General features: G+C 39.4%; 2 protein-coding genes across 3 annotated transcripts in view; both read right to left on the bottom strand.

Annotated features, from left to right (window-relative positions):
- The window catches only part of dnmbp (dynamin binding protein), a 35348-nt gene extending 27292 nt beyond the window's left edge, over positions 1-8056 (bottom strand). For both annotated transcript variants that reach the window (XM_061755466.1, XM_061755468.1), the window contains exon 1: positions 7720-8056. The gene's annotated coding sequence lies outside the window, so the exon portion shown is untranslated. The remainder of the gene's footprint in view (positions 1-7719) is intronic.
- Positions 8057-12722: 4666 nt separating this feature from the next.
- On the bottom strand, positions 12723-23564 carry cpn1 (carboxypeptidase N, polypeptide 1). Its single transcript, XM_061756446.1, has 9 exons — positions 23268-23564; positions 19945-20141; positions 18507-18662; positions 16421-16597; positions 16232-16343; positions 14892-15031; positions 13721-13820; positions 13502-13620; positions 12723-13102 (listed from the first exon to the last, which is right to left on the bottom strand). The coding sequence occupies exons 1-9, from the start codon at positions 23500-23502 to the stop codon at positions 12992-12994; spliced, it is 1347 nt and encodes a 448-aa protein (XP_061612430.1). The 5' UTR covers positions 23503-23564; the 3' UTR covers positions 12723-12991.
- Between the last annotated feature and the right edge of the window lie 1116 nt (positions 23565-24680).

Genomic DNA, 24680 nt, shown 5'->3' with positions numbered 1-24680 from the left:
GCAAAAAAATGTCACGTGAAGGGAGCCAAAAAAAATCTATGACACAGACCAAGAATATTTAGGCGGTTCCGTTAGCTCACACCCTGCATTTTCCTAAAGACAAACTGCCCACCTGAAATCACGGTTGTGTTCACCTGGACTTGTAAAGGGCCGCTGGGCTGCTGCAGCCACTTTCTGCCAGCTAATCCTGAGATCTGCATGTAGCCAGACAAGCTCCTTATTGTTATTTATGGTTCTGGGTGAGTGTGTCACAGCGTTGCTTGGTGACTTTTACGCAAGGCTGAGGAAAATGTGATGGCGTGATGGCAACGCGCTTTCGTTTCCAGCCATGCAGAGTTGTATGTGACGGTTGGAGTCCGATGGCTGCATGGGAGCGCGTCGCATGCAGTCACAAACTAGTGTTGGACACGACGCTCCGTCCATCGTGACGGAGGCTGACAATCCATAGCAAAAATGATGAAGCGTGGGGCACGGCTGCGGCACGATCAACTGCAAAAGCGTCAGAGTTCCTTTTGGCGACAACTGGCTTGGCATTGGGGTCACACCCTCTAATGAAGTGATTCCCAACCACCGTGCAGAGGGAAAGTACCCATTTTCACTTAATTTGTCTGAAAATGATTATTTACTTACTACAAATAAACACAAATAATCTTAGACTCGTAATTTATCACTTCAACATACTTTGATACCAATTACTATTTTCTATTACTGTAACTTAGTTGTCATTTTGTACAATCTTAGGGCGTTACAGAAAAGAGAGCAAAAACACACAAAGACCCTCACAAATACGAGTACTTTTTGTTTGGTGATCGTGGATAGCATGTATAGTATATGGACAGTGTCAGAGAGAACACCATTTGAAATATATATTTTTTTTTACAAAATTGTTTGAGTATGTCAGCTGCTTCTAACCAAAAGTACCAAATGGAGGCCAGTTTGTTTGGGTTTGAGTGGGGGGGGGGGGAAAGAGAGGGGAAACGGGATCTTGATTCAAAGACAAAACAATTTAACAAATTTGGTACGCTTGCTTTGCTATGAAAATTCAACCTTGGCATCTCATGGGTAGACCAAAACAGGTGTTCCTCCTCTCGGATGGTTTACAAGTTCCTGATAACGAGATGAACTTCGTACATACTAATGTGTCCTGGTGCCTCGCTTCTTGCAACATGAAAAGGAATTGAATGAGAGAACCAGCGCTGCTAGTACTAATCTTCCAAAGTGGACCACAGCAGTGAAAGAGACGGACGGTGTAAGTGTGAGCCACTTGGCACTGTCGTAGACTAAGTAACAGTATTACGCCAGACAGCTAGGTCAACAGCTGACAGACACAGACACACTCACACATACGACAGCTGACAGTGGGACAAAGCCCCAGCTGTCTATGTTTCAGGGACCATCGTCCCCCTCGTCACCTTTTTACTAGAGATGCACCGATAACTTACAAGTGCTTTTATTTGACAACTCGGCGATACCAAGCACCAACACTTGATAACGCCATCACATCTTTGTGCAGTGTGTGAATTAGGGATCGGCGTTAATTTAGACGATTGTGTGGAAATGATTATTGGAGTGACTTTGGCAAAACATCTCAGCTGTAGCCAGTAGAGACGCAGTTGATTCACTCTCAACAAGGCTGTGGCCTCAAGAAGAATGGAATCCCAACCACACAGGAATCATCTGGGCAGCATGTAAAACATGAGTTCAAATTCTTTTAATTTTTTTTCCATACTCTTTGATGACCTTTTATCAGGTTTACAAGATCATTTCGGTTGAAAATGCCCAGGATGCCCTTTTTTTTAAGCTATTCTAGTTGGTCTTTTACACCTGGCAATTGAGACGGACGGATTTCTCATTAATATTTGCTATGTAAATAAGCTTTGCTCTTATTGGATCACTGTTATTCTCAATTTAAATATGGAAAACAGCTTTGGTTTGATTGGTCCTTAGCAATATCATGGCATTTGTGGTGGTATTTCTCTTTTTATACAGTCATGGCTAAAAACACTTGCGCCCATTGGGTGCAATTGTACGTTTAATGTGATAAAATAACAATTAAGAGCTTTGATTTAGTCAAACACCCATCTGCAGTGTGAAGGCATGCAGAAAGTCGGCAGTTGCTGACAGCCGTTTGTTAGTGACCTGATGCCAACAATGAAGACACACAATTCTTGCCCCATTCATCCCCAATTCAGTGCACCACAGTGGCAGACTGGCATACACACGTATAATGGCAGAAGCCTCTGGAGAGGGCTCAATATGTTTTGATACCAATTGTTGACTGCGTCATTTGCTCAATCAGACTGCTGAGTCGGCTGGAATTCAAAACAATACCCAAACACAGCCGGTGGACAGTTCTGGATATATATATATATATAAAAAAAAAAAACAACAACAACAACTAACAAACAGTGGGTTTTCAGCACGTGCGCTGTGAGGTGGAGGGTAACGTGGGGAGTTCTTTGGTTCGATCCTCCCTGACAGCTGTCAAGCAGGCCATGTGGTTTCCTTAACACGTGAGTGTCAGACATCACCCTACTGTTCATTTTCTTTCTCAATTTTAACCAAACACAGCTGCAATACAGACGACACGCTTCTAAGCTCCAATTAAACAAATGCTAGTCATCATTTTTGAGCACTTCAAAGCCCCATCAAAGGCAACGGTCCACATCAAGCCTACTCTGTTTTTAAAGCAGCTACAATAACAGATTAATTATTATACCACTTATGTATGAAAAGGTAAAAATACAAACCTAGACTCAGCTCATTGTTTAGCTGTTGTCCGGCTTTTGTGCTGTGTTTTTGTTTTTTTGTTTTTTTTGCCTCGGGCAAAAAGCCGCTGTGTGCCACCTGCTTGGCGGCGGCAAACCGATATTGAGCAACACTAATGGAGCAGCTACAGCCAAATTAATTACTGCATGTCTTTATGAGCTCTTTGGCCTGATCTTCCACATCATTTGAGATCATCTTTGCTCCAAGCCAGAGTTTGAAATGTGCATTTCAGTGCGATGATGTAGCATTTTGTGACTTCAGCCAATTGGATAAAACATCTGGCTCGCGGAGTCGAATGCCTGCAATCAGTAAAACAATTCAATGAGTAATGAGTGCGTAATCGGGGTGTGTTTTCATCAAATATTTGCTGTAAAACAGTTTTCGGAAAATGGAAATGTTTCATCGGCAGTGGTGGCTACATTAACAACCTAAAATATAAAATTTGCTCCATGTAATTGTATTAATACTATTAGCAACAGAACTGTTTCTTTAATCACTCGGATTTCAAATCAGTCCTCACAAGGCCAGTGAGTTGAATCTCAAGCAAAACCTATTACCGACAGAGCAAAACCTATTACCGACAACTTTCAGCAAAAGACAGATCTGGACACATGAATACATTTAACAATCAGCATGATTATAATGTGTTTTATATAAATCCTTATTTTTTTTTGGTCTTGTGATTAGATAAATACTGATTCTGAACTGCTTCAGATGATGTACACTACCAGTCAAAAGTTTAGACACACTTTCTCATGGCATTTCAACGAGAGACCGTGCCCAAACTTTTTGACTGGTAGTGTAAGTGGCACTGTTACATGTTGTTTTACTGTGTGTTTGAATAATATTGCTGGTTTAAGAGGTGGATTAAGTTGGGAAAGTCCCCACTGAAAATCCAGGTACCAAATGCGCGGTCCGTCACAGGTAATCGGACAGTGAATTTAACGAAGACAACATGTCTTCAGCAGTGATGAATCATTCTGTTGGGTGTCTAGCTGGAAATAACAGCTCGGGGATGTGTCTGCGAGGCTACAAGGACACAGGAGGAAACTCTGGGTGTGTCCGTTGGAAAAAGTTTTTTTGTACGCAGCACCATCCAACTCCCAGTTTTCAAATTTGGCGAGCAAACGTGTGGGCATTCCACAAGAGGATGCCAGAATCTTGCACACTCTTCCTACTCTTTTCCATGTCCTTTCCTAAGCACGTGTTGAATATAAATGACAGACACACACACAACTGAGTGGAACTGCTCCTTTGCATAAACATGAGAACAGCTCGGATGTCGGCGCTCAGATCGCCACGGTAACGGGGGATCGTGTTTGAAAAAGACAAGAGAGGGTTTTCCAAAGGGTGCCCGCGGATACGGCGCACCCTTCAAACACGGCGGCGGCCCTAATAGGTTGCATATGGGCTGTTATGTAACTCATCTCCTCCTCTGGGGGCGTAATCGTGACATGACTGCGGAGGCATGATCGATCCAGGAGGAGAAAATGTGCGAACGTGTGGATTGTGATCTGCTCGATTGCACATTTGTTCTGATTAAGAAACAATTGTTCCCACTGGAAACAATGAAAAGGCAATGAACTGTTGCCAGCATGAAACCTTTATTTACTCTATAGGCTCTGTTTTAAGTCATATTTTAACATTCTTCAAGGCCAACAAGAAGACAACCACTGTAAGTAATATTGATACGTTAAAAGTAAAACAAAAACACTCTTTTAGACACTTTACTCATCACGAATGTGGACGGCGTAATAAAAGTGTTTTGTGAGAGATCACCAGGTGTGCTGCGGGTAATTAGCAAATTTTACTTTATAGGTCCCAAAACATTTTTTTATTTACAACAAATAATTTGTTTTGTTTCGTTTATCTATCTGTGCCAGCGACGTATAATGACAGGCAGACCAATTATATATCAGTACAAGCTTTAAGTGCAACTAAACGCCCAAATTTCACACTGATTAGGTACATTTTTGAGTATCTTCAGATCATTATTTTTGGAGTACGTATACTTTTTGTGACCTTGTTTTTCCTCAATAAAGGTTAGGGAACACTGAGCTCCAGTATCGGGCAGCCGACATGAGCAATCTACTCCAGTGTTTTCGCTTTTAATGTGAGGCAGCGTACTCAGGTAGTGTAACTTCAGTCAGTTGTAAAATATTTGACCCTTAGGCGACTGCAAATTCTGCTTTGCAAAATGGATGATGAAAACACCGAGCGTCGTGAGCCCCGTTGCCCGCTCCGCTTCTTTGATGGTCTGGAATAGCTGATAATTAGGTATTCAATCATATTCTGTTTTGTATTTTAAACTGTAATGTGCTTAGAACATGTGCTTTCTTTCATTTTTATGACCCCAAACTGTGATCAGTGTCGCCTTTAATGTGACGTCTTGCATCTGAAAACGTACCACATTTAACTCATTTTCAGTTGTTCGTGTGTAGTGCAGATGAAACTGTACTGTACGTTATTTTTCACCCATTTGTCATGTATTTGATGGGGGCTTGATGTTAAGTAAAGCCGCCATTCATGTTTACATTAGCAGTCACGACTGCGCGAGCTATGTTCAAGTACACTTTGTAAATGAAAGTGAGTGTTTTTATTTTTTGCTGTACAGTATTATAAAACAGATTACTAGGAAACTCAACATTTGTATTGGAATGTTTAACTTAACGCACTTTGATTAAAGTTGTAACGATTATTTTCTTTTATTTATTTTGTAATATGGGGTTTATTCTGTCAGTGCAGTCATGTTATAATGACAAGTCATTACTTTAAAGCAGGGATGTCAAACTCATTTTTGTCGCGGGCCACATTGAAGTTACGGTTTCCCTCAGAGGGCCGTTATGACTGTGAAAACATAAAAATCTTTAATCGTCTCAGAATATTTACACACGAAATTTATGAACTAGTTTTGGAATCAGAAATCAAGGGTAATGTTTTTTTCAACCATTATTAATGTTTGGTAACACAAAAATGCTTTCAATATCTCAACGTTATCATTTATGAAATATGACAATTTGAAATTTTGGTACAGATTTTAACAAGAATCATGGGAGTTGACACACATGATTTGCCTTTGCGGGCCACATAAAATCATGTGGGGGGCCGGATCTGGCCTCCGGGCCTTGAGTTTGACACGTGTGCTTTAAAGTGTTATATTTCAGTAAAGATATTCCATCTTCAAAGAAAGTTTGTTTTTGAAGAATATTTGATTTAAAAAAACAAACATTCACCACAATTGCAAGAGGGAAAGGCATTATCAAGCATCGGTATTCAAATGGTGCATCCCTAAAAATTCGGAGGTACCGCAACTTGATGACTCAATGGAGAGTGATGGGAATAATGCAGTCAGAGGTTTGACTATGCTCCAAGTAAACTGCCGTTAAAGCTAAATCATTACAAGCGAGCCCCCCTTAAGCCTACCTCCAGAAAAACATTAACTGGTCAAAAAAGGGGAGGGAAGCGACCTTTTCCCACCACATGAATCACATTAAGGAACGCACATGCCTGTCTTCCATCATGCTCGATTCATTCTGCAAATTTACACAGCCTGTCTACAAACAACACAAGAAAAACGACAGTCCTTCTGGTTCCTCGCGATGATAACTAACACTTAAGATCTCCACAAAGTGGCCTTTTATAGGCTTTAATCACAGTATCCTAGTGCACATAATTACACGTTCACGCCGGTTTTATTGGAACATGTAAAGCCTAAGCTGAGCCCTTTTAAGCTAAGCATCTGCAGTTCCTTTGTCAAAGAGGCCTCGATAAAAGACCCCGTTGGTGGCGCTGAATAATTCAAACCTCGCACAAACGAGAGAAGCTTGATATCCCTCACCTCAGTTGGCAACTGCACCGACACGAGGGGTTACCTATGCAAATGCTCACAGTCGAACTTGCAAAGACAGGTACATATAAGCGGATGTATCTCTTTTTTTTTCTCACACATTTTCACATTACTATAAAATGAAGGTTTGTGGGTGAGCTGGAGCCAATCCCAGCTCATTTTGGGTGAGAGATGGGGGAAACCCTGGACTGGTTGCATAAAGGCATTCACATTTACTTCTGGACAATTTAAGAGTCTTCATTAAACATATCACCAACACTCATTCCATACTGCTGGTACTTTGTACATTCAAACATTCATGACTCCGCTACAACTGTACACACAAGTCAGTGCCTTCATTCCATTTGTAGTGACGATTTAGTATTGTGTATCTTGTACATACAACATCCCTGATTTCACTCATACTTTACATACAGTGTTCCTTTCTGTTAATGGCACTGCAGAAATTAGTATTGTTTCGTATAGCTTTTATATGATTTCTTTTTTTTATTTTCATTTTAGAGTTGCACCCAAATTTCATTGCATCTGCACCATACGATGACAAAAAAAGAAAAAGAAAAACGTGTTACTGTTTCGGCCCATTTTGAGAAGCTCGAGAGCTGTGAGTGCATAATGTGCCGAGAATTTGCAGAGCATAAACAACTAGTGACAGGTGAGCGACAGCAGGCGGATTATTGGGTGTGGAGCACTGCTGCTCGAGGTCATCGCTCATTTAGGGGAGTTACATTATTGTGCAGTGATTCATCAGGCATGCCACTGGAAATGATCCAAATGCACTGCACTGGTCTGAAGATGACAAATAACGTTATCTTTATCCATCTATGCCAGCGACATATAGGGACAGGCAGAATAAATAAACGTTCATCCACTAGATGGCAGAGCGTTAATAACTAACCTGTGCACAGTATTTCAGTATTTTTGTGCCATTTTTGTTTGGCGGTGTGCCTTGAAATGTTTCTTATGTAAAATATGTGCACATATGTGTGTAAACAGAGCTTATCGTACACAGTCGTACATTAAGCATGTGCTATTACAAACTTACACACACCAAAAGACGCATTAATCAGCACATTTTAAGTAAGCAGCGTAGAATAGAGTCTCACCTATTCGGGTGATTGAAGTCCAGAGGCAAATGACGACTTTTAAGATCCTGGAAGACTCACGAAAGACAACTTTTTTTTTTTTTTTTGCTCAGCTCGCTGCTGATGTGTTGGCACTGGTGTCCCCCCACCGACGCAGCTTTTAGCGACTACACTACGCACAGCTTGAAAACAAACATAAGGAAGCGAGGGCATAAGCTATGCTTTATTAGTAAAAACATGTTGGCGCAGTCCCTTCCTGTGTCGCGGGAGAATCAGCTGTCATCTGGTCAGACGTCAGAGGTGGTGGAATTCAGGCGAGCTTTTTGCGTGTCTTCTCTCTCCATGCCTTCACTCTGTCAGAGCCCACCCATTTTTTTCCAAACGAAATCCCGTTAGGTGCCCCGCCTCGATGCCTGATTGAAAAGAAAGAGAAAGTGCACTTTTTCTAACAAGCTGTCTTAGCTGATCCCGCAAGTTGCCTGAATAAAAATATAGTAACTGCACGTAGTTTCACATGAATTATATCCTTTTAATTAAGATATAATGATTAATTTTATATCATGTTTACGCCTTGATGACGAAACGACTAACTGTTTGCGTTTAAAGGCACTATATGTTTTTTTCCAGGCTGAAGAAAAATATGCTTTGCTATTATAATTTAATGCTCAATAATGATAATGCTAATAAACAGCTAACTTATTTTTAACTAGTTGGCGATTCGATATATTTTTAAACAAGTTTTTAAAAATGATATGATAATGCTTAGTTTTGATTTACATTGCTATATGTTCACGTTGTGGTTGTAGTTTACATACACTGTGATTTAATTTTCCCCGCCGAGCATTTATATTCGCAACAAAATTGTAATATTTATCGCTTTAATTTAGGCGTTTAACAACAACAAAAAGGTAGATTCCCCCCCCGCGCCCCCCCTTTTCTTCAAAGGGCTTCCTTTGGCTGCCTGACTGAGAGGAAAGACAAAAATCCCTTTTTCCAACAAGCTGTACAGTCTTGGCCCAAGACGATGCCTAACTGAAAAAAATAGTAAGTACTGTACTCATAGTTTTTATTTATTATTATTTTTTTAACGTAGCCTTGATACGCCAGCACGTAGCAGCCCGACTAACCCACATGCCTACATGGCGGCCATGTTGGGGAGGTCAACGCTTCCCTCAAAGGCAGTGCATGGTCATTGAAACTAAGTTGTAACTTGCTCCTTTCTTTAAGAGGTTTACTTTTTTGTCAACGCAAAAGCGTGTGGTTGCAATACATAGCATTTTTTTAAAAAGCAACAACAACAACAAAAACTTTTACCTGTGAAAGGTCATTCCCAAGGTCATTTGTGCAACAGTATGCAGCACAGTGTACAGACATCCTTGGTCTTTTGATTTTCTTGCCGTCCACACACATGGAATGTGCTGATGAGAGCAGCTCAAAAGTGGCGTGTTTCATCTATTAAAGATTACTTTTATGTCCCTTTTACGTTTTAATAACGAAACGACTATAATTTTATTCTAAAGGCACTATAAGTTAGTGTTTCTGTCTGTTTCGGTACAAGTAATGTTGATGATGTTTGAGCAGCTTTGCAATTAAAAAAAAAGCTGTCGTGAAATATGTTTATAATAATAAAATAATAATGCTTAATTCTTATTGACATTGTTATATACAGTATAATTACGTTGTTGTCCTTTCCAATCATGCAATCATGCATACGCATCATATGAGCTCTTGCATTTCCGTTACGATGTGTTGCAACCCAAAACAATGACAGCATCATAAAAACAGTTTGAAAGCAGCATTTCTTTTGCTTAGAATAAAATGTTTTAAGAAAAAGCTATAATTGTAAAAAAAAATCTGAGTTACATAATAACTATTTTTACTACACACAACACAGAAGAATACTCAATCACCCATTTTTTAGATATGTTTGTGAAATGAAAGGCTATATGCAGTTTTGCTGATTCTGCATGACAGCTTCCTCATATACGATCTTGTATGTGCAAGAACAATGGCAGGAAAAGGAGCCCAATCTCAAGTGTGAACATGGAAAAGGAAGAGATCGAAGTGACACTAAAACCTACGTGTGGGGAATAATACAGGGGTGGGGAACCTACGGTGATACAAGGCCCGAAAGAGCATTTGAGCCGAATTCAAAACGGGATATTGATCAATCTAAAACATGTATTACATCACCACGAAAGCCACAATATCTCACTCAAGGACACTTTAACACCCTCATATAAAGTTCAAAACTATGTATGCTTAAATGGACAAACTGGAGCGTACCACAGGATATACCACACCCATTGCATGGTGGGATAGGCTCCAGGTTGCAGCAACCCTGCCTAGTATCAGCGCTAATAGACAACAGATGGCCTACCATATTAATACATTTGTTTGTAACAAAATATGCTCAAGTAGTGTGCCTAAAGGGCATTTTTAATCATAGTTTAAAGCACATTTAGACAATTTTTAACTGATTGGTTTTAGGATTGTATTAATTTTTTGGACTGGTATTTGTTCAGTATTTTCAAATTATTTCCATTTCTTTCCTTTTTTTTCTTTCTTTTTTTGAGGGAAACCAACCCCGAAAATGATATATGGTGGTTTAACCCTGCTTATTCAAGAATTTCTGTGGTTCAAAATAGAATGGTTTTCAATAGAATTATAATGGCCTTCAATTATCCGTGGATTTTCACTATTCTTAGTCCACCCCTGTCACTATCCCCTGTACTTATTATTATTACAATACAAGTAATGTTATGCTGTAATAAAGTAACCTGATCTTAAATCTGACGAGTTAGTGTAGACATACTACAAGTATATGTACAGTATATATGATGTCATTATCATATTTTATAGTGCCATCGGTAGTGTAGTGGTTCACATAACTGACTTTCATGACAGTCAAATCATAAATTGTGAGTCAATGGACGAGCTTTTGAAAAGTGTGGGAGATGCCCGGCAGCGTAGGGCCACGTTAGGGCATCCGTGACGTCACTTTTTGTCCACAAACCCAACGCACACACACACACACACACACACACTGTATGCATACTAAAGAGAATGCTCCAGAGTGTTGTGTCTGCATGAAACGCTGCCTTTGTGTCTCCTCTGGCAGTGGCTGCTTTCATTCAAGAGCGTTTTGGCGGTCCATTGTTGTCTTTTGAATATTTGCTCTGGTCACTTTATGCACTGTAGGAGGAAACAATCGTTCTGTTGTGAAGATGCTGTGACCAGACCTTCCGGTGGGTGAAAGAAGAAAGGTTAATCAGTACGACTTGTCAACTGCTGCAAAGGACGACCCATCATGACCGGCTCACTAACCCCACATTATAAGCCCAGGTATAACTACTGAGACACTTTTTACATAGACTGTATACATAGGGAAGTGATTCCTCACCACAAACAGGAAATTATCCATTTTCAGTTACCGGTAATTGGTCAAAATTCAAAAGATTTACTACAAAGAAATAATGTATCTTTGTTCATCTATCTATGATGGTGACATATAGTGACAGGCAGAACCATTAAGTGCTTTTGCACTCAATGGCGGAAAGTCAATTAACCTGTCTATCCACCTGTTGCCATTCATACAACAGAATAACAGCCTTGTGTTCAACTAAACAACTCCAGATTTCACACAAAGTAAATGTGCGTGTAAACTGAGACCAGATCATCAGTATTTCATTCTGCAGTTGTGCCTTGAGATATAAGTTTAATTTGTTTTGTGACCACGCTCGTAAAATCATCTTTTCCCATTGAAATGAATGGAAATGCCATTAATCCACTCCAGCCTCCCAAAACACAACAGAAAAAAATGTTTGAAGGTTTTTTAATCAGAAAAATAGATGGCCACCTTTTCACAACTGACAACAGTAAGCTGCAGTAACATTCGTAATTTTTCACAAATGATAAAGAATATAGCCCATCTAATAGCGCTTTGCATTGTTAGAATTCAGCTAAACATGCTGTTACACGGCAAAGTTATGTGGTGGTTTTTAATTCTTTTTGTTTTCTGTTTATTTTGATAGTAAATGTCCACTGAGAGTGGCGATAACAACTTGGAGGTTGGTCACTATCTGCCAAATTGCTGCTTGTTATGAAGTGAGTTGAGTTCACTGCCACCATACAGTGCTCGTATCTCAAACTTTTGCTCGCAAGCCAAAGCAAAAAACTGAGCGAAAAACGGCTCATATCTCGAAAAACTGGGTCGCTTGTCCCTCAAGGCACCACTATAGTATTAAACGTTAAGTGACATTTTTGTTTGGTGGTGTCGCATGATATTTTTCTACTGTAAAATAAGTGGCATGGGTCCATAGAGGTTGGAAAATACTGACATCGGGGATACGAGTATGTTGGCCCTGTAGCCGTTGAGGGCCCTTTTTGCGCGTCACAGCCTGCAATGTGAAGTGTTCTTTTCCTCTTTCCTGCCCTTCACAGAGGCGCTATTGTTACTTTGTTTGCTTTTAGGAAAGCACCAAAAGAAAAGTATCTTAGAAGGAAAAAAAAGGAAATGTAAAGTGAAAAAACGTAGTCCATTGCTTTGGGACTTATCCAAGGCTGTAAAACTCAATGTGGGTGGATGTAGTGCTCATTTTAGCAATAATTCACACAACTCTGTCATGTTTAATCCTCAGTAGAGTATTTGGGTAGTGGGAGGTATTTTGTTTCGACATTTACGTGTGTTTTATGTAACACTGCTATATAAAGATAGACTTTGCAACATCCTGTCCTCTGCTGCCACCTCCTGGAATAACTGGGTGACTGATGCACAAAAAAAAAAGTGTTTTCATAGTATGGATAATTGCTTCTAAATGTCTTGTATGGAAATAAGATGGTTCTGTGGAGTGCTTTCTCACCCGTATAACAAATTTTTTTCTTGTCTCATTTGTCTCTGTTAGTGAGCCAGCCCTCATCATAAATCTATTGTCTTACTGGGGGAAAAAGATTCCCTACTCGTGCTTTAGACTAATTGAAAAAGTTATGAAATAATTGAGAACAAGTGATTTAGTCACATGACATGAGAAAAACACACATTATTTTATTTATTTATCCAACAAATAATGTGTCATGAAAAAACATCGTAAATAAAGGACAACCATCTTCATCTCAATACTGTTACATAAATACACCATTCTTTGAATAATTACTTAATACAGACAAAAACGCATAGTAACAAAAAAAATTACAGGGTTACAAATGTAAAATTACGTATTCCGTAATTTCTATGTGTATGTTTTCATACAGCTTGTTTGCATGTGAACGTGTGTGTGTTCTTTAAATCACGTCCTCATCTTGGGCCCAGTTTTAAGGTGGACTTGGGAGCTGACAGGTTCCTCCTGCCTTGGTGCTGCTTCGTCTTCACGTTTTGTTTTGGTGCCTTTTTCAAGTAAAAATTAAGCTGTCGTGGAGAGAATGAACAAAAGTGATCAACATGTACTGAAGAACAGTGGTTGATAAATCTTTCACACTAAGGACCGCTTCAAAAAATACTTTGCTGTCCAATTACCACCATGGCGGCCAACATTAAAATAGAGTAAATAATTTTTTGAAAACAAACTGTTCTAAAAGATACAATTAAAATGTACTGTACTTAAAAGTTATCTAAAATTGAACCGCACTTAAATGTTCCATACTGGATTTAAAAAAGTTAGTCACTGTAACATTATGCACAGTTTGAACATCGAACTCAATGATTCTCCTTATGCCACTAGATGGAGACCATGTTCCACTATCCTACTTTGAGAATAACTGTTGTCATATCATTTCAAAATACTCTATATGAAGTGAGGTTTCCAACCTGTGTGGCTTCAGCTGGTCCCACTGTGACGGTGCTGGAGGAGACAGTGTAACCCGGGGCGGAAGCTGTCACCGTGTACGTCCCGGGCAACAGTAGTCGGAAATAGTCGCCGTGGACTCCTGGAGGTCAATTAACACACTTTTAAGGAAGTTGCACTTTGAATAGCCTTTTCATTTTGGACCACTAAAGGGGAGTATCAGAGATGGGGAAAAAACTCACCACTGGTCACATCATGATGGATGCCTGACACTGAGATCTCAGCATTCTTGATAGGGTTGTTGTTTTCGTCATAGACCATGCCTTTTAGTCCATGGTGCACCTGTAATGGAGGGAGACATGCCGTTATGTGTGCTCACTCTTCATCCACTTGAGACAAATAATGCCCCCTCTTTTACCACTTCAATGTGTGCAATAACATTGTTGTTCCAAAAATTGCCTTTGCGGTTGAGCAAAGAAAGGTGGACTTTTCTGCTCACAGCAGATTCTGTTCCCACTCTCATCATGGGAACTGAAAATCTATCTACTTGGCCTTAAACACAATGGGCTCTCTTTTCGTGACTGGCGCTGCATGTGACCTAACGCTGCGAGGAGGCAGATTAGACCCGGGGTTGGTAATTTTGTGGACCGGCATACATAAACTCATTTAAAAATGGGACATCTGCGCTGGTATGGGCCTGTTCAGCGCCAACTTCAATCATGTCCAATTGAAGCCGCTCCTCTCATTTCCTTTAAATGCGATGCAATAGTCTCGCATAGAGACGTCTCTATACTACTATACCTTGAGTAATCGCAGCGATCCGTGCATTGTCGCTGCTCTTGGCCGGTGTGGAAACATTCAACTTTAGCGGGCACCCTTATTAAATACAGAATGAGTTGGTGAATACCAACTGATGACTGAAATATGTTCGCAGAACTCATATATCTATATCCCCTTCAACAATCGTTCGCGGGCTCCCCCTCCCATAGCTGCGTGCCAGTACATGGGATGTTTTAAAAAAAATTATAATCCCGCCCGAGATGCTGCCGTGTGCGGCCGCACATACCACACATACCAGAAATCGCCACTGGCCTCGCCTAAATTCCCCCCTGAAATCACTGCACTAGAGTGCAAACAAGAGTCTTTAATTTAGTAAACAAATGCCGTGTTTTAGTTCAGTCTGGTGTGTATAATTAGAACAAAAGGAGCTTCTCTGACCCTTCCATCATACCGTATACTTTGCTTAAGTGGATCATGCACTTTTGCTTCTTCACGATTGTGCAAGCCAAAAGTCAAGAGCTGTATCCAAAATTTTGTATGCTCAATATTGATTGAGAAAGTAGTTAGTAGTGTTGCAGAACTGCACTGGGAATTTTGATGACCTTATTTTGGCAGGAAACGTAAGAAACAAACCTGTTCCACAAAGGAAACCAGCGCTTCGCGATTGCCCAGCCATTCTCTGGGCAGCGAAGACTCGGGAGGGAACTTGTCGCAGCTCAGCTCGAGCGTGATCTCAAAACAGTTGGTGTATAAATAGTTGAAGTCCTGCATTCCTGCAACACAGAGCAAGATTGACGCAAAATGATCTCAACATTCAACATGTCAACGTTTTCTCGTCGAACTCTGGACAACCACCTGCCTGAACGTTTTCAAATGTGTAACTGTGCAGCACTTGCGCCACAGAGTTCCAACGTAACGTACAACTGGGAATGAATTGAGACATTAAAACAAATATGACACGCTCCTAATAAATGTGATCTTGCACAAGCTTGAAGGCTTGCAAAACAAAGCCAACTCGATAGCTTCACATTCCAGACAAGGACTTATGGCTCAAACAAGTATTTGGTGTTTTTTGTTTTTTTTTGCCCTCATGGATAAAGTGAGGTGAATACACGTGCCAGTAGTTTGATGAATGTGGAGCCCGCAGGCATTTTTAAGCAACTGTGTTACCGTAAATGCTCTACCAGTTTCACGACAAAGCACTCAGCCAAGAAGGGTGAGTGCATTAGGTTTACTGCCAGTGTTGAAGTTTGTATAAAAAGCCTTCTGAGTGACGAAATCCAGGAAATATTGACTATTTATACTCTGGATGTGAAAGTGAATACATTTAAAAAGATTCCAGGAGTACAAAAAATTGGTAGGCAGGCTGCATACCAGGCAAAGTGAAGTATCAAAATTCTAGTTTGTCTTCCAAATGGTAATAGTGTATTGTACAATTTTGAGACAACAAAAAACATATGTGATTTATTATAAAACTTTATAACAGAAATTCGAGTTCAAGATCAGCAGAATTGCTTTGGTTCTGTCTTCTTGGCCATGTCACTTTTGAGTGGCCACTTATTGCTAGGCAGAATTAATTCATAACTTCTCCATGGACCCGTGGGAATTTTTTTTTTTATAAAAATAATAATAATAATAATGTGATTGCCCATGTCTGCACACCCTCTTATAACTAGGATTAGGCTGTGTTCAAAATTAACCAATCACATTCAGGCTCATGTTAAATGGGATTCTGTACACACCTGCTACCATTTAAAGTGCTTTTGATTAACCCCAAATAAAGATGTTCTAGTAGGCTTTTCCCGACATTTTCCTTGCTTTCTAGCAGATTTTGTGCTAACTGACTGATTTTTTTTATTGGTTGTCCCCAAAGCTGACATTTCATGCACTGAGTGGAGTTTATAGTACTTTGAGTGCCACTTGCTATCGATTGTTAACAAGTAATCATTTACTTGTACTGTTTATTTACTCACCCTTAGACAGCGAGTACCAGCTGGCTCCGTTGGTGATGCCCTCGTCGAAGTAGTCACCGCAGTTCCAACCCTTGTGCATCCAGCTGTGTGCGTACGAGTAAGTCCTCGCCAACTGACATCATACACACACTTATGCAAATTAGTTATGGGTAATGTTTCTAATGAGCCACAGTCGTGTTAGCCGCTTACGTTTCTGAAGATTTTGTCGTCCGGGGTGGCGGCGTTGGTGGTCCTCCCTCGGATGCGGGGGTCCCGCGACTTGTCAAAGGGGTAGTTGGCCACCACGGCTCCGCCGTGGAGATTGGCGGAGAGGACGAAGTTGTGGTTTTGCATCCATTTTATGACTGCACGAGTCTCTGGTTCCACCTGGGGACGGTATTGAAGGACAGAGCATGATTAAGCCACTGCACCAACCACTTAAAAAATAAACTTTACCATGGGTCAATTTGTCCCACAACATAGCAGGATGGTTAAAAGGCTGCCGTCTTGTTTTTTGTACGCTGTGTATGTTTCAACCAAAGGAGATTCAAATGACTTAAGACCTTTTCTGAGCACATCTGGTTTTCTTTTTACCCCCCTATCTAATGGCTTCACTTCTTGGCTGGTCAACTGGACAAATCTTGCTGCTTGTTGAACATTTTTTCAGTTTTGGACAACGCGCATAATTTTTAGCCATGCATACATGCATGATTAATCATACAAAGTATCTTCTGAAAGCACTTTCTGAATTCTTTCCCCTGCCTCCATTGCTGTGAAGGTTTGCTTATTATTGATGAAGCACACATGGATTTGTTTAAAATCCTCTCCCAAAATTGGAAAAGCCCTCTTTTTATCTGTAAAGTACACATGTATTTAACAAATTTTACTCAATTAACTATGAGAAAAAGAATTGAATCATATATACTGTATTTTTAAGTATGGTATTGGAATCGTGATAATCACGTTTGCCTCACAGGTCTGAGGCTCAGGTTTCAAACCTTGGCTTCGGCCTTCCTGTGTGGAGTTTACATGTTATATTTATATAGATTTTCGAGGAAACAGATTCCAAAAGGGTCATTCGGAGCCCAATCCAAATATTCTGTCAAATTAAAGTTCAAATCTAATGAAGCTTTTCGGTGAGTATCTCAAGTATTAACGTCACGAGTGTGTTTTGCTTTTTCTTTGGATTTTTGTGTGACGATACCCGTAGAACAGGAAATTTATCTCACAGCAACACGGACGGGAAAGCATCTAGATGCTCCAAACAATATTAGCAAAATAAATGAATTAAATAGCAATTATATACAGTACAGACATTCATTTTATCAAGCTGATGTAATCTAATCTAAATACAATGCATGCAAAGCTTGTCTGCAGACACTATTCTGTTCCTTTTACTTTATTTTAGTTTTATCACATACTGCTTGATTTTGACTTTTTACACCTGTATAACAATCAAGAATGTTCCTTAAAACATTGCCTATAGAGTTCATTGAGATTGGAGTTATGCTTATACTGCCCACCATTCATCAGGCGTGAAGTAATAGCTGTGCTAGTGTGAGGTATGCGTGACAATAAACACCAGTCTCCGCTTTGACAAAGCTCAGGAATATGGTGGCCTTGAACCAGGCGGTAGCAGTCTGGCAGCTATTTATTATGAGTGGAGCTTTGTTTAGCTTTGAAGCTAAATCTGTCGCTACGCTGCAGGCTTACATATGGACACATAGGCAGCCGTATCTGTCTGGGTGTTTCTTTTTTTGTAAACACAAAGCACAGCGGGCCCCTGCGTGACCCATAGTAAGTAAGATTCAGTTTATGAGAGGGGATACAGCAGGATGGGCACATTTTTGTGCTCAAGAGTCATATTTAATTTCTATAAGGGACGGATGAGCTACATCTTACCTAGGTAAACTAAAAAAAAAGTTAAATAAATACCTCATTTTAATAATAACATAACATTCTCATTTTTTAGTTTGTTATTTATAATCAATTCAATTTAATTAATTAACCAATGATTTAATCAAATGTAAAAAAAAACAAGATCTACAAAATAAATGTGAAATTGTTTATTTGTGTATTTTTTGTTTTATCATTTGCAATAAATAATGTATCCAATAATTTATTTAGATAGATTAATAATTTAGAAAAATCAATGAATACATGGGAAATAATTAAATGTTATCTTATTATTTATAATTAATATAAATTTAATGAATTTACCAATTTATTTAATTTTAAAAAATGATGTACAGTGGATATAAAAAGTCACTCGTCCCCACCACCAGCACCGTCTGACCTGTTGCTCCCAGTTGTCAGGCAGCGGCAGGTGGTGGTTGCGGCCATTGTTCTTCTCATAGTAATACATGAGCGCGTTCAGGTCCGGAAAGTTGCGGTTCAGGTCGATTTCCCGCACGTTGCCTCGACCATCCAGGTAGCCGTTGAACTCCGGACCCTGTTTAGAACCAACAAATATGAGATCATTCTAAATGAATTCATTAAGTTAATTCTGACTACAGTGGACCCACACATACTTGCCGTTCGGCTCCGCCGATTCACATATTCACAGATTTATTTTCAAAATTTGTCCAATTCTTTTTTCTTTTTGGTTTTTCTTCTTAGTGGGGAACCAACACCGAAAACGCTAATTGGTGGTTTATCTATCGTTTATTCAATAATTTGGGGGAGGGCTTAGAAAATAAATACATACATACATGCATATATACATACATGCATACATACATACATACATTATACCGCTATTTGCGGTATAGCTAACAGCGGGGGTCCACTGTATATTCTTTTGGCATTATCACTTTTTATGTCAAAATAAATCAAAGTTTGTCATAATAATATGACCACTTTTTCTTGTAATCGTACCACTTTATTTTTGTAATATATCATAAGATTGTAACTTTATTTTCATAAAACCCCTATTTTTTTCTCATAAAATCACTACTATTTTCCTCGTAATATTATGACTTTGTTTCCGTAACATCATAACTTTATTTCTCGTACATTACGATTTCTTTCTCGTAACGATATGACTTGTTTCTTGCGACATTGCGCCCTAATTGTCTCATAACATTAAGCTTTTTTTATATAACTTTATGATTTTATTCTTGTAATATCTTTTGTAGCATTGCAACTCTACATTACTGTAGACTTTTTTTCTTTCTCAACCTTTTTTCTCCAAATATTCCAACTTTATTCTTGTAACATCATCACTTTATTTCACGTAACATTAATATTTTTTCTCTCCTAACTTGACAACTTTTTTTTCCCATAACGTTATGCCTTTATTTATGCAACTACGATTTTATCCTTGGAATATTTTCATAACATCGCAACTTTATTTTATGATTGTTTTCCTTGCAATTTGACAACTTTTTCCCCCTAGATTATTACAACTTTATTCTCGTAACCTCACACCCTTTTGCTTGTATTTTTATGATTTTCTTCTTTCTTTCCATTTTTTGTTCCTCTCTTGTAATTTGTATCATTTTTCCCAACATAACTTTTTTTGCTTGTTCCTTTATGACTTTTTTCTCCTGAAATGACAACTTTATTCTTGTAAAATCTCCACCTTTTCCTTGCACCGCTTGGATTTTTTTTCTCCGTTTTCTTTTTCCTCGCAACATCATGATGTTTATCAGGTAAATTTACCATTTTTCTTCTGAGTCGTGTTTTTATTTTCAGTCGCTAATGGTCTCATGGTGCGTTCGGGTGTCGGTTACCTGTCTGGCGGCCACCTCGTAGCCATCGGGGTTCATCGAGGGCATGATGTGGATGCGCGTGTCGTAGATGAGCCTCATGATCCGCTGGTTTCCGGCCTGGAATTCCTCGCACAGAAACTGGGACAATTTGATGAGCAACTCACGGCCGAGCACCTCGTTGCCATGCATGTTGCCCACGTATTTGAACTCAGGTTCCACTGGAAAGGAAATACACCAGCGACACCACAACAGGTCAACAAGGCAAAACAGGTGCTTCCAGGTGGAAACATGAATTTGACTGCCAGAGCATGTGCACACATGGACAGAGCACATAGGCTTTCTGTTATGTTGCAAACCACATTTGGGTTCCCTTTTAGAACACGACAATTTAATATTTAACATTCAGCACTCAAGGGCACTCATTGAAATGCTCAGAAATTCAAAGTTAACAATTATGGGACTTACTTTTCATAAATAAAGTTATAGTATTACCAGGAAAATGTCATTTAATGAAAAAGATGTTGGGATATTACAAGCAAGTAGAGTCCTAATATTACAATTTTAGAGTATGAAGACACAATATTACACAAAAAAAAAACCACCCTATTTTTACAAGAATAAAGCCATGCTATTACAAGAAAATAGCCCCCCCAAAAATCTGAATTTTACCAGAAGAAATAATCACGATTTTAAAAGAATTAAATTAAGTCCTAATTTTGCAAGAATAAGCTGTCATTTTACAATGATTAAGACTTATTAAACAAGTAACTTTAGTGTAACGTTTACTAAAGTGGTAATGTTCCATATGAAAAAGTTTCATTTTGCCAGAATAAAATTGCAAAGGTGTGAGAAACAAAACAAAAAAAATACATTTATCATCATATCATATCATATCATATCATATACAGTAAGTCATATTTGCAGAGGAGGAACTACTTGGTCTATTCACCTGAATTTCTGATAAGAGTTGAGTTCAGGAAGTGGCTCTGATAACACGCGATTGAATTATCTGGATTAGGTTGTGTGAAACGATCAGTTATCAGCCTGTGATTCGGTTTAACACAAGTACTGTTAAGTATATACTGTACGCCCCGCGGGCCTTAGGTTGCCCACCCCTAGTTTAAAGGGTACATGTGGATTGAGCGAAACAAGTCCACACAGGTCACTCACTCCCTTGCGTAAAGTGCGCGGTTCCTGTTTTTCTCCCCTGTGGGCACCTTACAGCAGAACAGGCGTACATCCTTCTATTCTACTGAAGGAAACCCATGCAGTGAAAACACAAGATAAGCCAAAATTATTTCTCTTAAAAATGCACCAGTGGAAACCCTGGCCAATGCAAACGGCGGCAGTTTTGCGATGGTCGTGTGCAAAATAAACATGCGGCGGCTTAATTTTTGTGGTGACAAGTAAGAGCTTGTACCTTAAATAACGCAACCAACCCCCTCGAAAGTGACTTGAAATGAATCACAGATGTTTTTCAAATTCATTTTTTTCCCCCACCAAAACGTACCAATTCGGCTTCAAGAGTGACACTTTGTGCATGTACACAACTTTACCGATGCCAAATCCAACATTCTTCATCTCCTTTTTTGATTTTTTTTTTTCTTTTACCAGGAAAAACCAACATACTGTTCCGTCTTGTGCAAAAATAGAAGACAGCGGAATGCAACCCAGCTCAATCATGGATTTCCCTACGCCACTTGTACTAAAAGACATCATGTCGTGCCATATTATTGAAATATATTGTACAGTGGATTTAAAAAGTCTGCACACCCCTGTTCAAATGCCAGGTTTTTATGCTATAAAAAAATGGGACCAAGATAAATAATGTCAAAACTTTTTCCACCATTAAGTTGAACTACAATTAAATTTAAAAAAATAAATCTTTTCAAGAGGGTAAGTAAAATAAGCAAATGAGAAAATGTGGTTGCAAAAGTGTACACACCTTCTTATAACTGAGGGTGTGGCTGGGTTCAGAATTAACCAATAACCAATCACATTCAAACTTATGTTAAATGGGAGTCAACACACACCTGCCACCATTTAAAGTGACTCTAGAGTAACCCCAAATAAAGTTCAGCTGTTCTATTTGCAACATGTGCCTGACGAATAAAAGAGGTCACAGCATTTTTACTCAAAAAGTTGTAATATTATGTGAATGAAGCAATAGATTTCACAGGACAATGTTGTTAAATTATGGAAATTTGTCATTTGTGAGAAAAAGATGGGATTTTACGATAACAGTAAATTCAAATTTTTTGCACAAATCCAGCCATAATATTTATAAAATATATTTTTTAAAATCCTAAAAAAGTTATAATATTACAGGCATAATGTTGCAAAAAACATAGTTATAGTATGACAAAAAAGCCCCAGAAAATAAAATCAAAAATTTCTAAATAAAATAACATTTTCAGACCCCCAAAATAGTCAGAATTTTACATTGTAATTTCACAAGAACAAAGCTGCACCATTAGAACAAAAAGTTGTACAATGATTATTATTTTTTAGCATTTTCTTAGGGAAGTAAAAATAAACAACTGAAATAACAACAAAGGCACACACATTCTTATTACTGTGATGTGGCTATATTTTGAATAAACCAGTCAAATTCAAACTCACGTTACATGGGAGTCAGCACACAACTGTCACCATTTAAAGTGTCTCTGAAAGCAAAGTTCAGCTGTTCTAGTAGGATTTTCCTGACATTTTTTTTCTTTGCTGTCTAACAGAAGCCTGAAAGTTTTGCGCTAACACTGACTGCTTTTTGGAACTATTCAGAATTACTTCCCCCTTTTCTAAGGCCACTATTCCAACTGAATTAAAACGGCCCCAAAACTTGATGCTGCCATCACTGTGCTTCACTGTAAGTATGATATTCTTTTGTTGATGAGTAGTGTTGTGTTGTTTGTCGCCAAACATACCTTTCGGAATTATGGCCAAAAAGTCCAAATTTGATTTCATTAGAACATAACAAAATCTCCCAAATACATGTGGGGAAATGTATTGGCTCTTTTTTTTTTGTATTACAAAAACCTGGTTTTTGAACAAGTGTGTATAGACTTTTAATATCCACTGTATATACAAAGGTGTGTTTTCATGAAAAAAATATATATAGTCTGCTTGACCACCAAACAATTAAGTCATAATTTCATGAGAAAAAAGGTTGTGATTTGTAAAAGAATTTATTTGAAACTAGTGCCGGATCAGTTTACCTTCACTATTGGCAACCCAATGAAAAATACTGGATGACCCATTTTGACTCTGGACTTTCAGTTTGGTCACCCGTCTTAAAACGGCATGCCCTCCGCAGAGGGGACGCGCCGGAGCGAGGTGTTACTCACGCGCCTCGTGGATGCCCGGGTTGTCACTGAACTCCAGCACATAGAGGTGGCGCCCCTCCACGCTGCGGCCCACGCTGTAGATATGCGTGATGTAGGGGCACTGGTTGTGCACGGCGAACAAAGCTCTCACCATATCCTCATAGCGGTGATGCTGGAACTCCGAGCCGGCCACCAGGAACCCCGCCAGGAGCGCGAGGAGCCAGGGAAGAAGAAGAGCCCTCCCCCTGCAGTGCATGATGGCTGGAGTGAAAGGCGAAGGAAGGCTGCCCTTTTTTTTTTTTTTTTTTTTGCCTCTCTCACATGCGTTCGCCTGTGCGCACGGCAAACATAAAATGACTGGGGCTCCTCTTTAGTCCCTCGCTGTGCCCACTCCCACGCCAAGGAGAGCAAGTAAGGACAGCCCCCCCCCCCCCCCCCTTGCTCCCTCTTTGTCTCACTCTCCTCCTCCAACAGCTGCTTCTCCGTTTTTCCCTGTGGCTCCTTGTCAAGTACATGTTACTGGCTGTAACGCTACATGGAATGCTTCAAGGTCCACCTTTGCTTCCTCCTCCACACTTGTTGGGGTCTCAGCAAACACGCAATTTTCATTTCAGGTCCCCCTTTCTTTTGTCCCCTGTGCTCCCTTCCTGGGAAAAGAGGCTTGTTTCCAAGGCGCTGCTCCCTCCACAGCCTCCAGTCATCCATTCATTAACTCTTAAGTCAACACACCGCTCCAATCTGTGTGTGTGTGTGTGTGTGCGTATATATGTCTTGTGTGTGTGTGGACCCCGGAGATGAATCAGAGTTCATAAGCAACCTTTTTAACAAGTTGGTTGCATAGATATACAATAAAACAGTCACACATGTCTTATAGCCAGGGCGAATGCTGCAATGAAACTCCTGAAAGACGCACAACAATACCAAGACTGCAACCCCTCAGCCTCCAAACACACACACACACACTGTGGCTATAGTGTGCAAGCAGTACTGTCCGTCAAACTTGCTTGAAGAGAAGGACGAGGGAATAAGGGGAACGCTTTCCTCACCGAGAATTGAGTAACTGTTTGTGGAGGTTTAAAACAAACACACACAGAAAAAGATGTGACGCCAGGAAAGATTTTACCCAAGAACAATTGAGCAAGAGCGAGGTGAACTAATACAGATACTGGGGGGGAGAAGGAGCGTTATTAGGACCAAAACACAGGAATAAAGCGGTTAGAAGAAGTTGCAGTATGAGATATTTACGCTATTATGACAAAAGATATAAGAAAAGTCTTGATTTTACATCAATGAAGATTACCAGGGAAAAAAAAAAATCATACTATCACAAGCAAAATTTGCAGTATTATAAGACTAAAGTTATAATGTTACTTCCTTTTTTTTTTTAAATCCCAATTTTCTGAGACCATTAAGTTGTGTAGTTATGAGAAAAGT

Source organism: Phyllopteryx taeniolatus, chromosome 19, assembly GCF_024500385.1.
Source record: "Phyllopteryx taeniolatus isolate TA_2022b chromosome 19, UOR_Ptae_1.2, whole genome shotgun sequence".
NCBI classification, from domain to species: domain Eukaryota; kingdom Metazoa; phylum Chordata; class Actinopteri; order Syngnathiformes; family Syngnathidae; genus Phyllopteryx; species Phyllopteryx taeniolatus.
The sequence above is the reverse complement of the archived record's forward strand: the minus strand, read 5'-3'. Positions and strand labels throughout refer to the sequence as shown.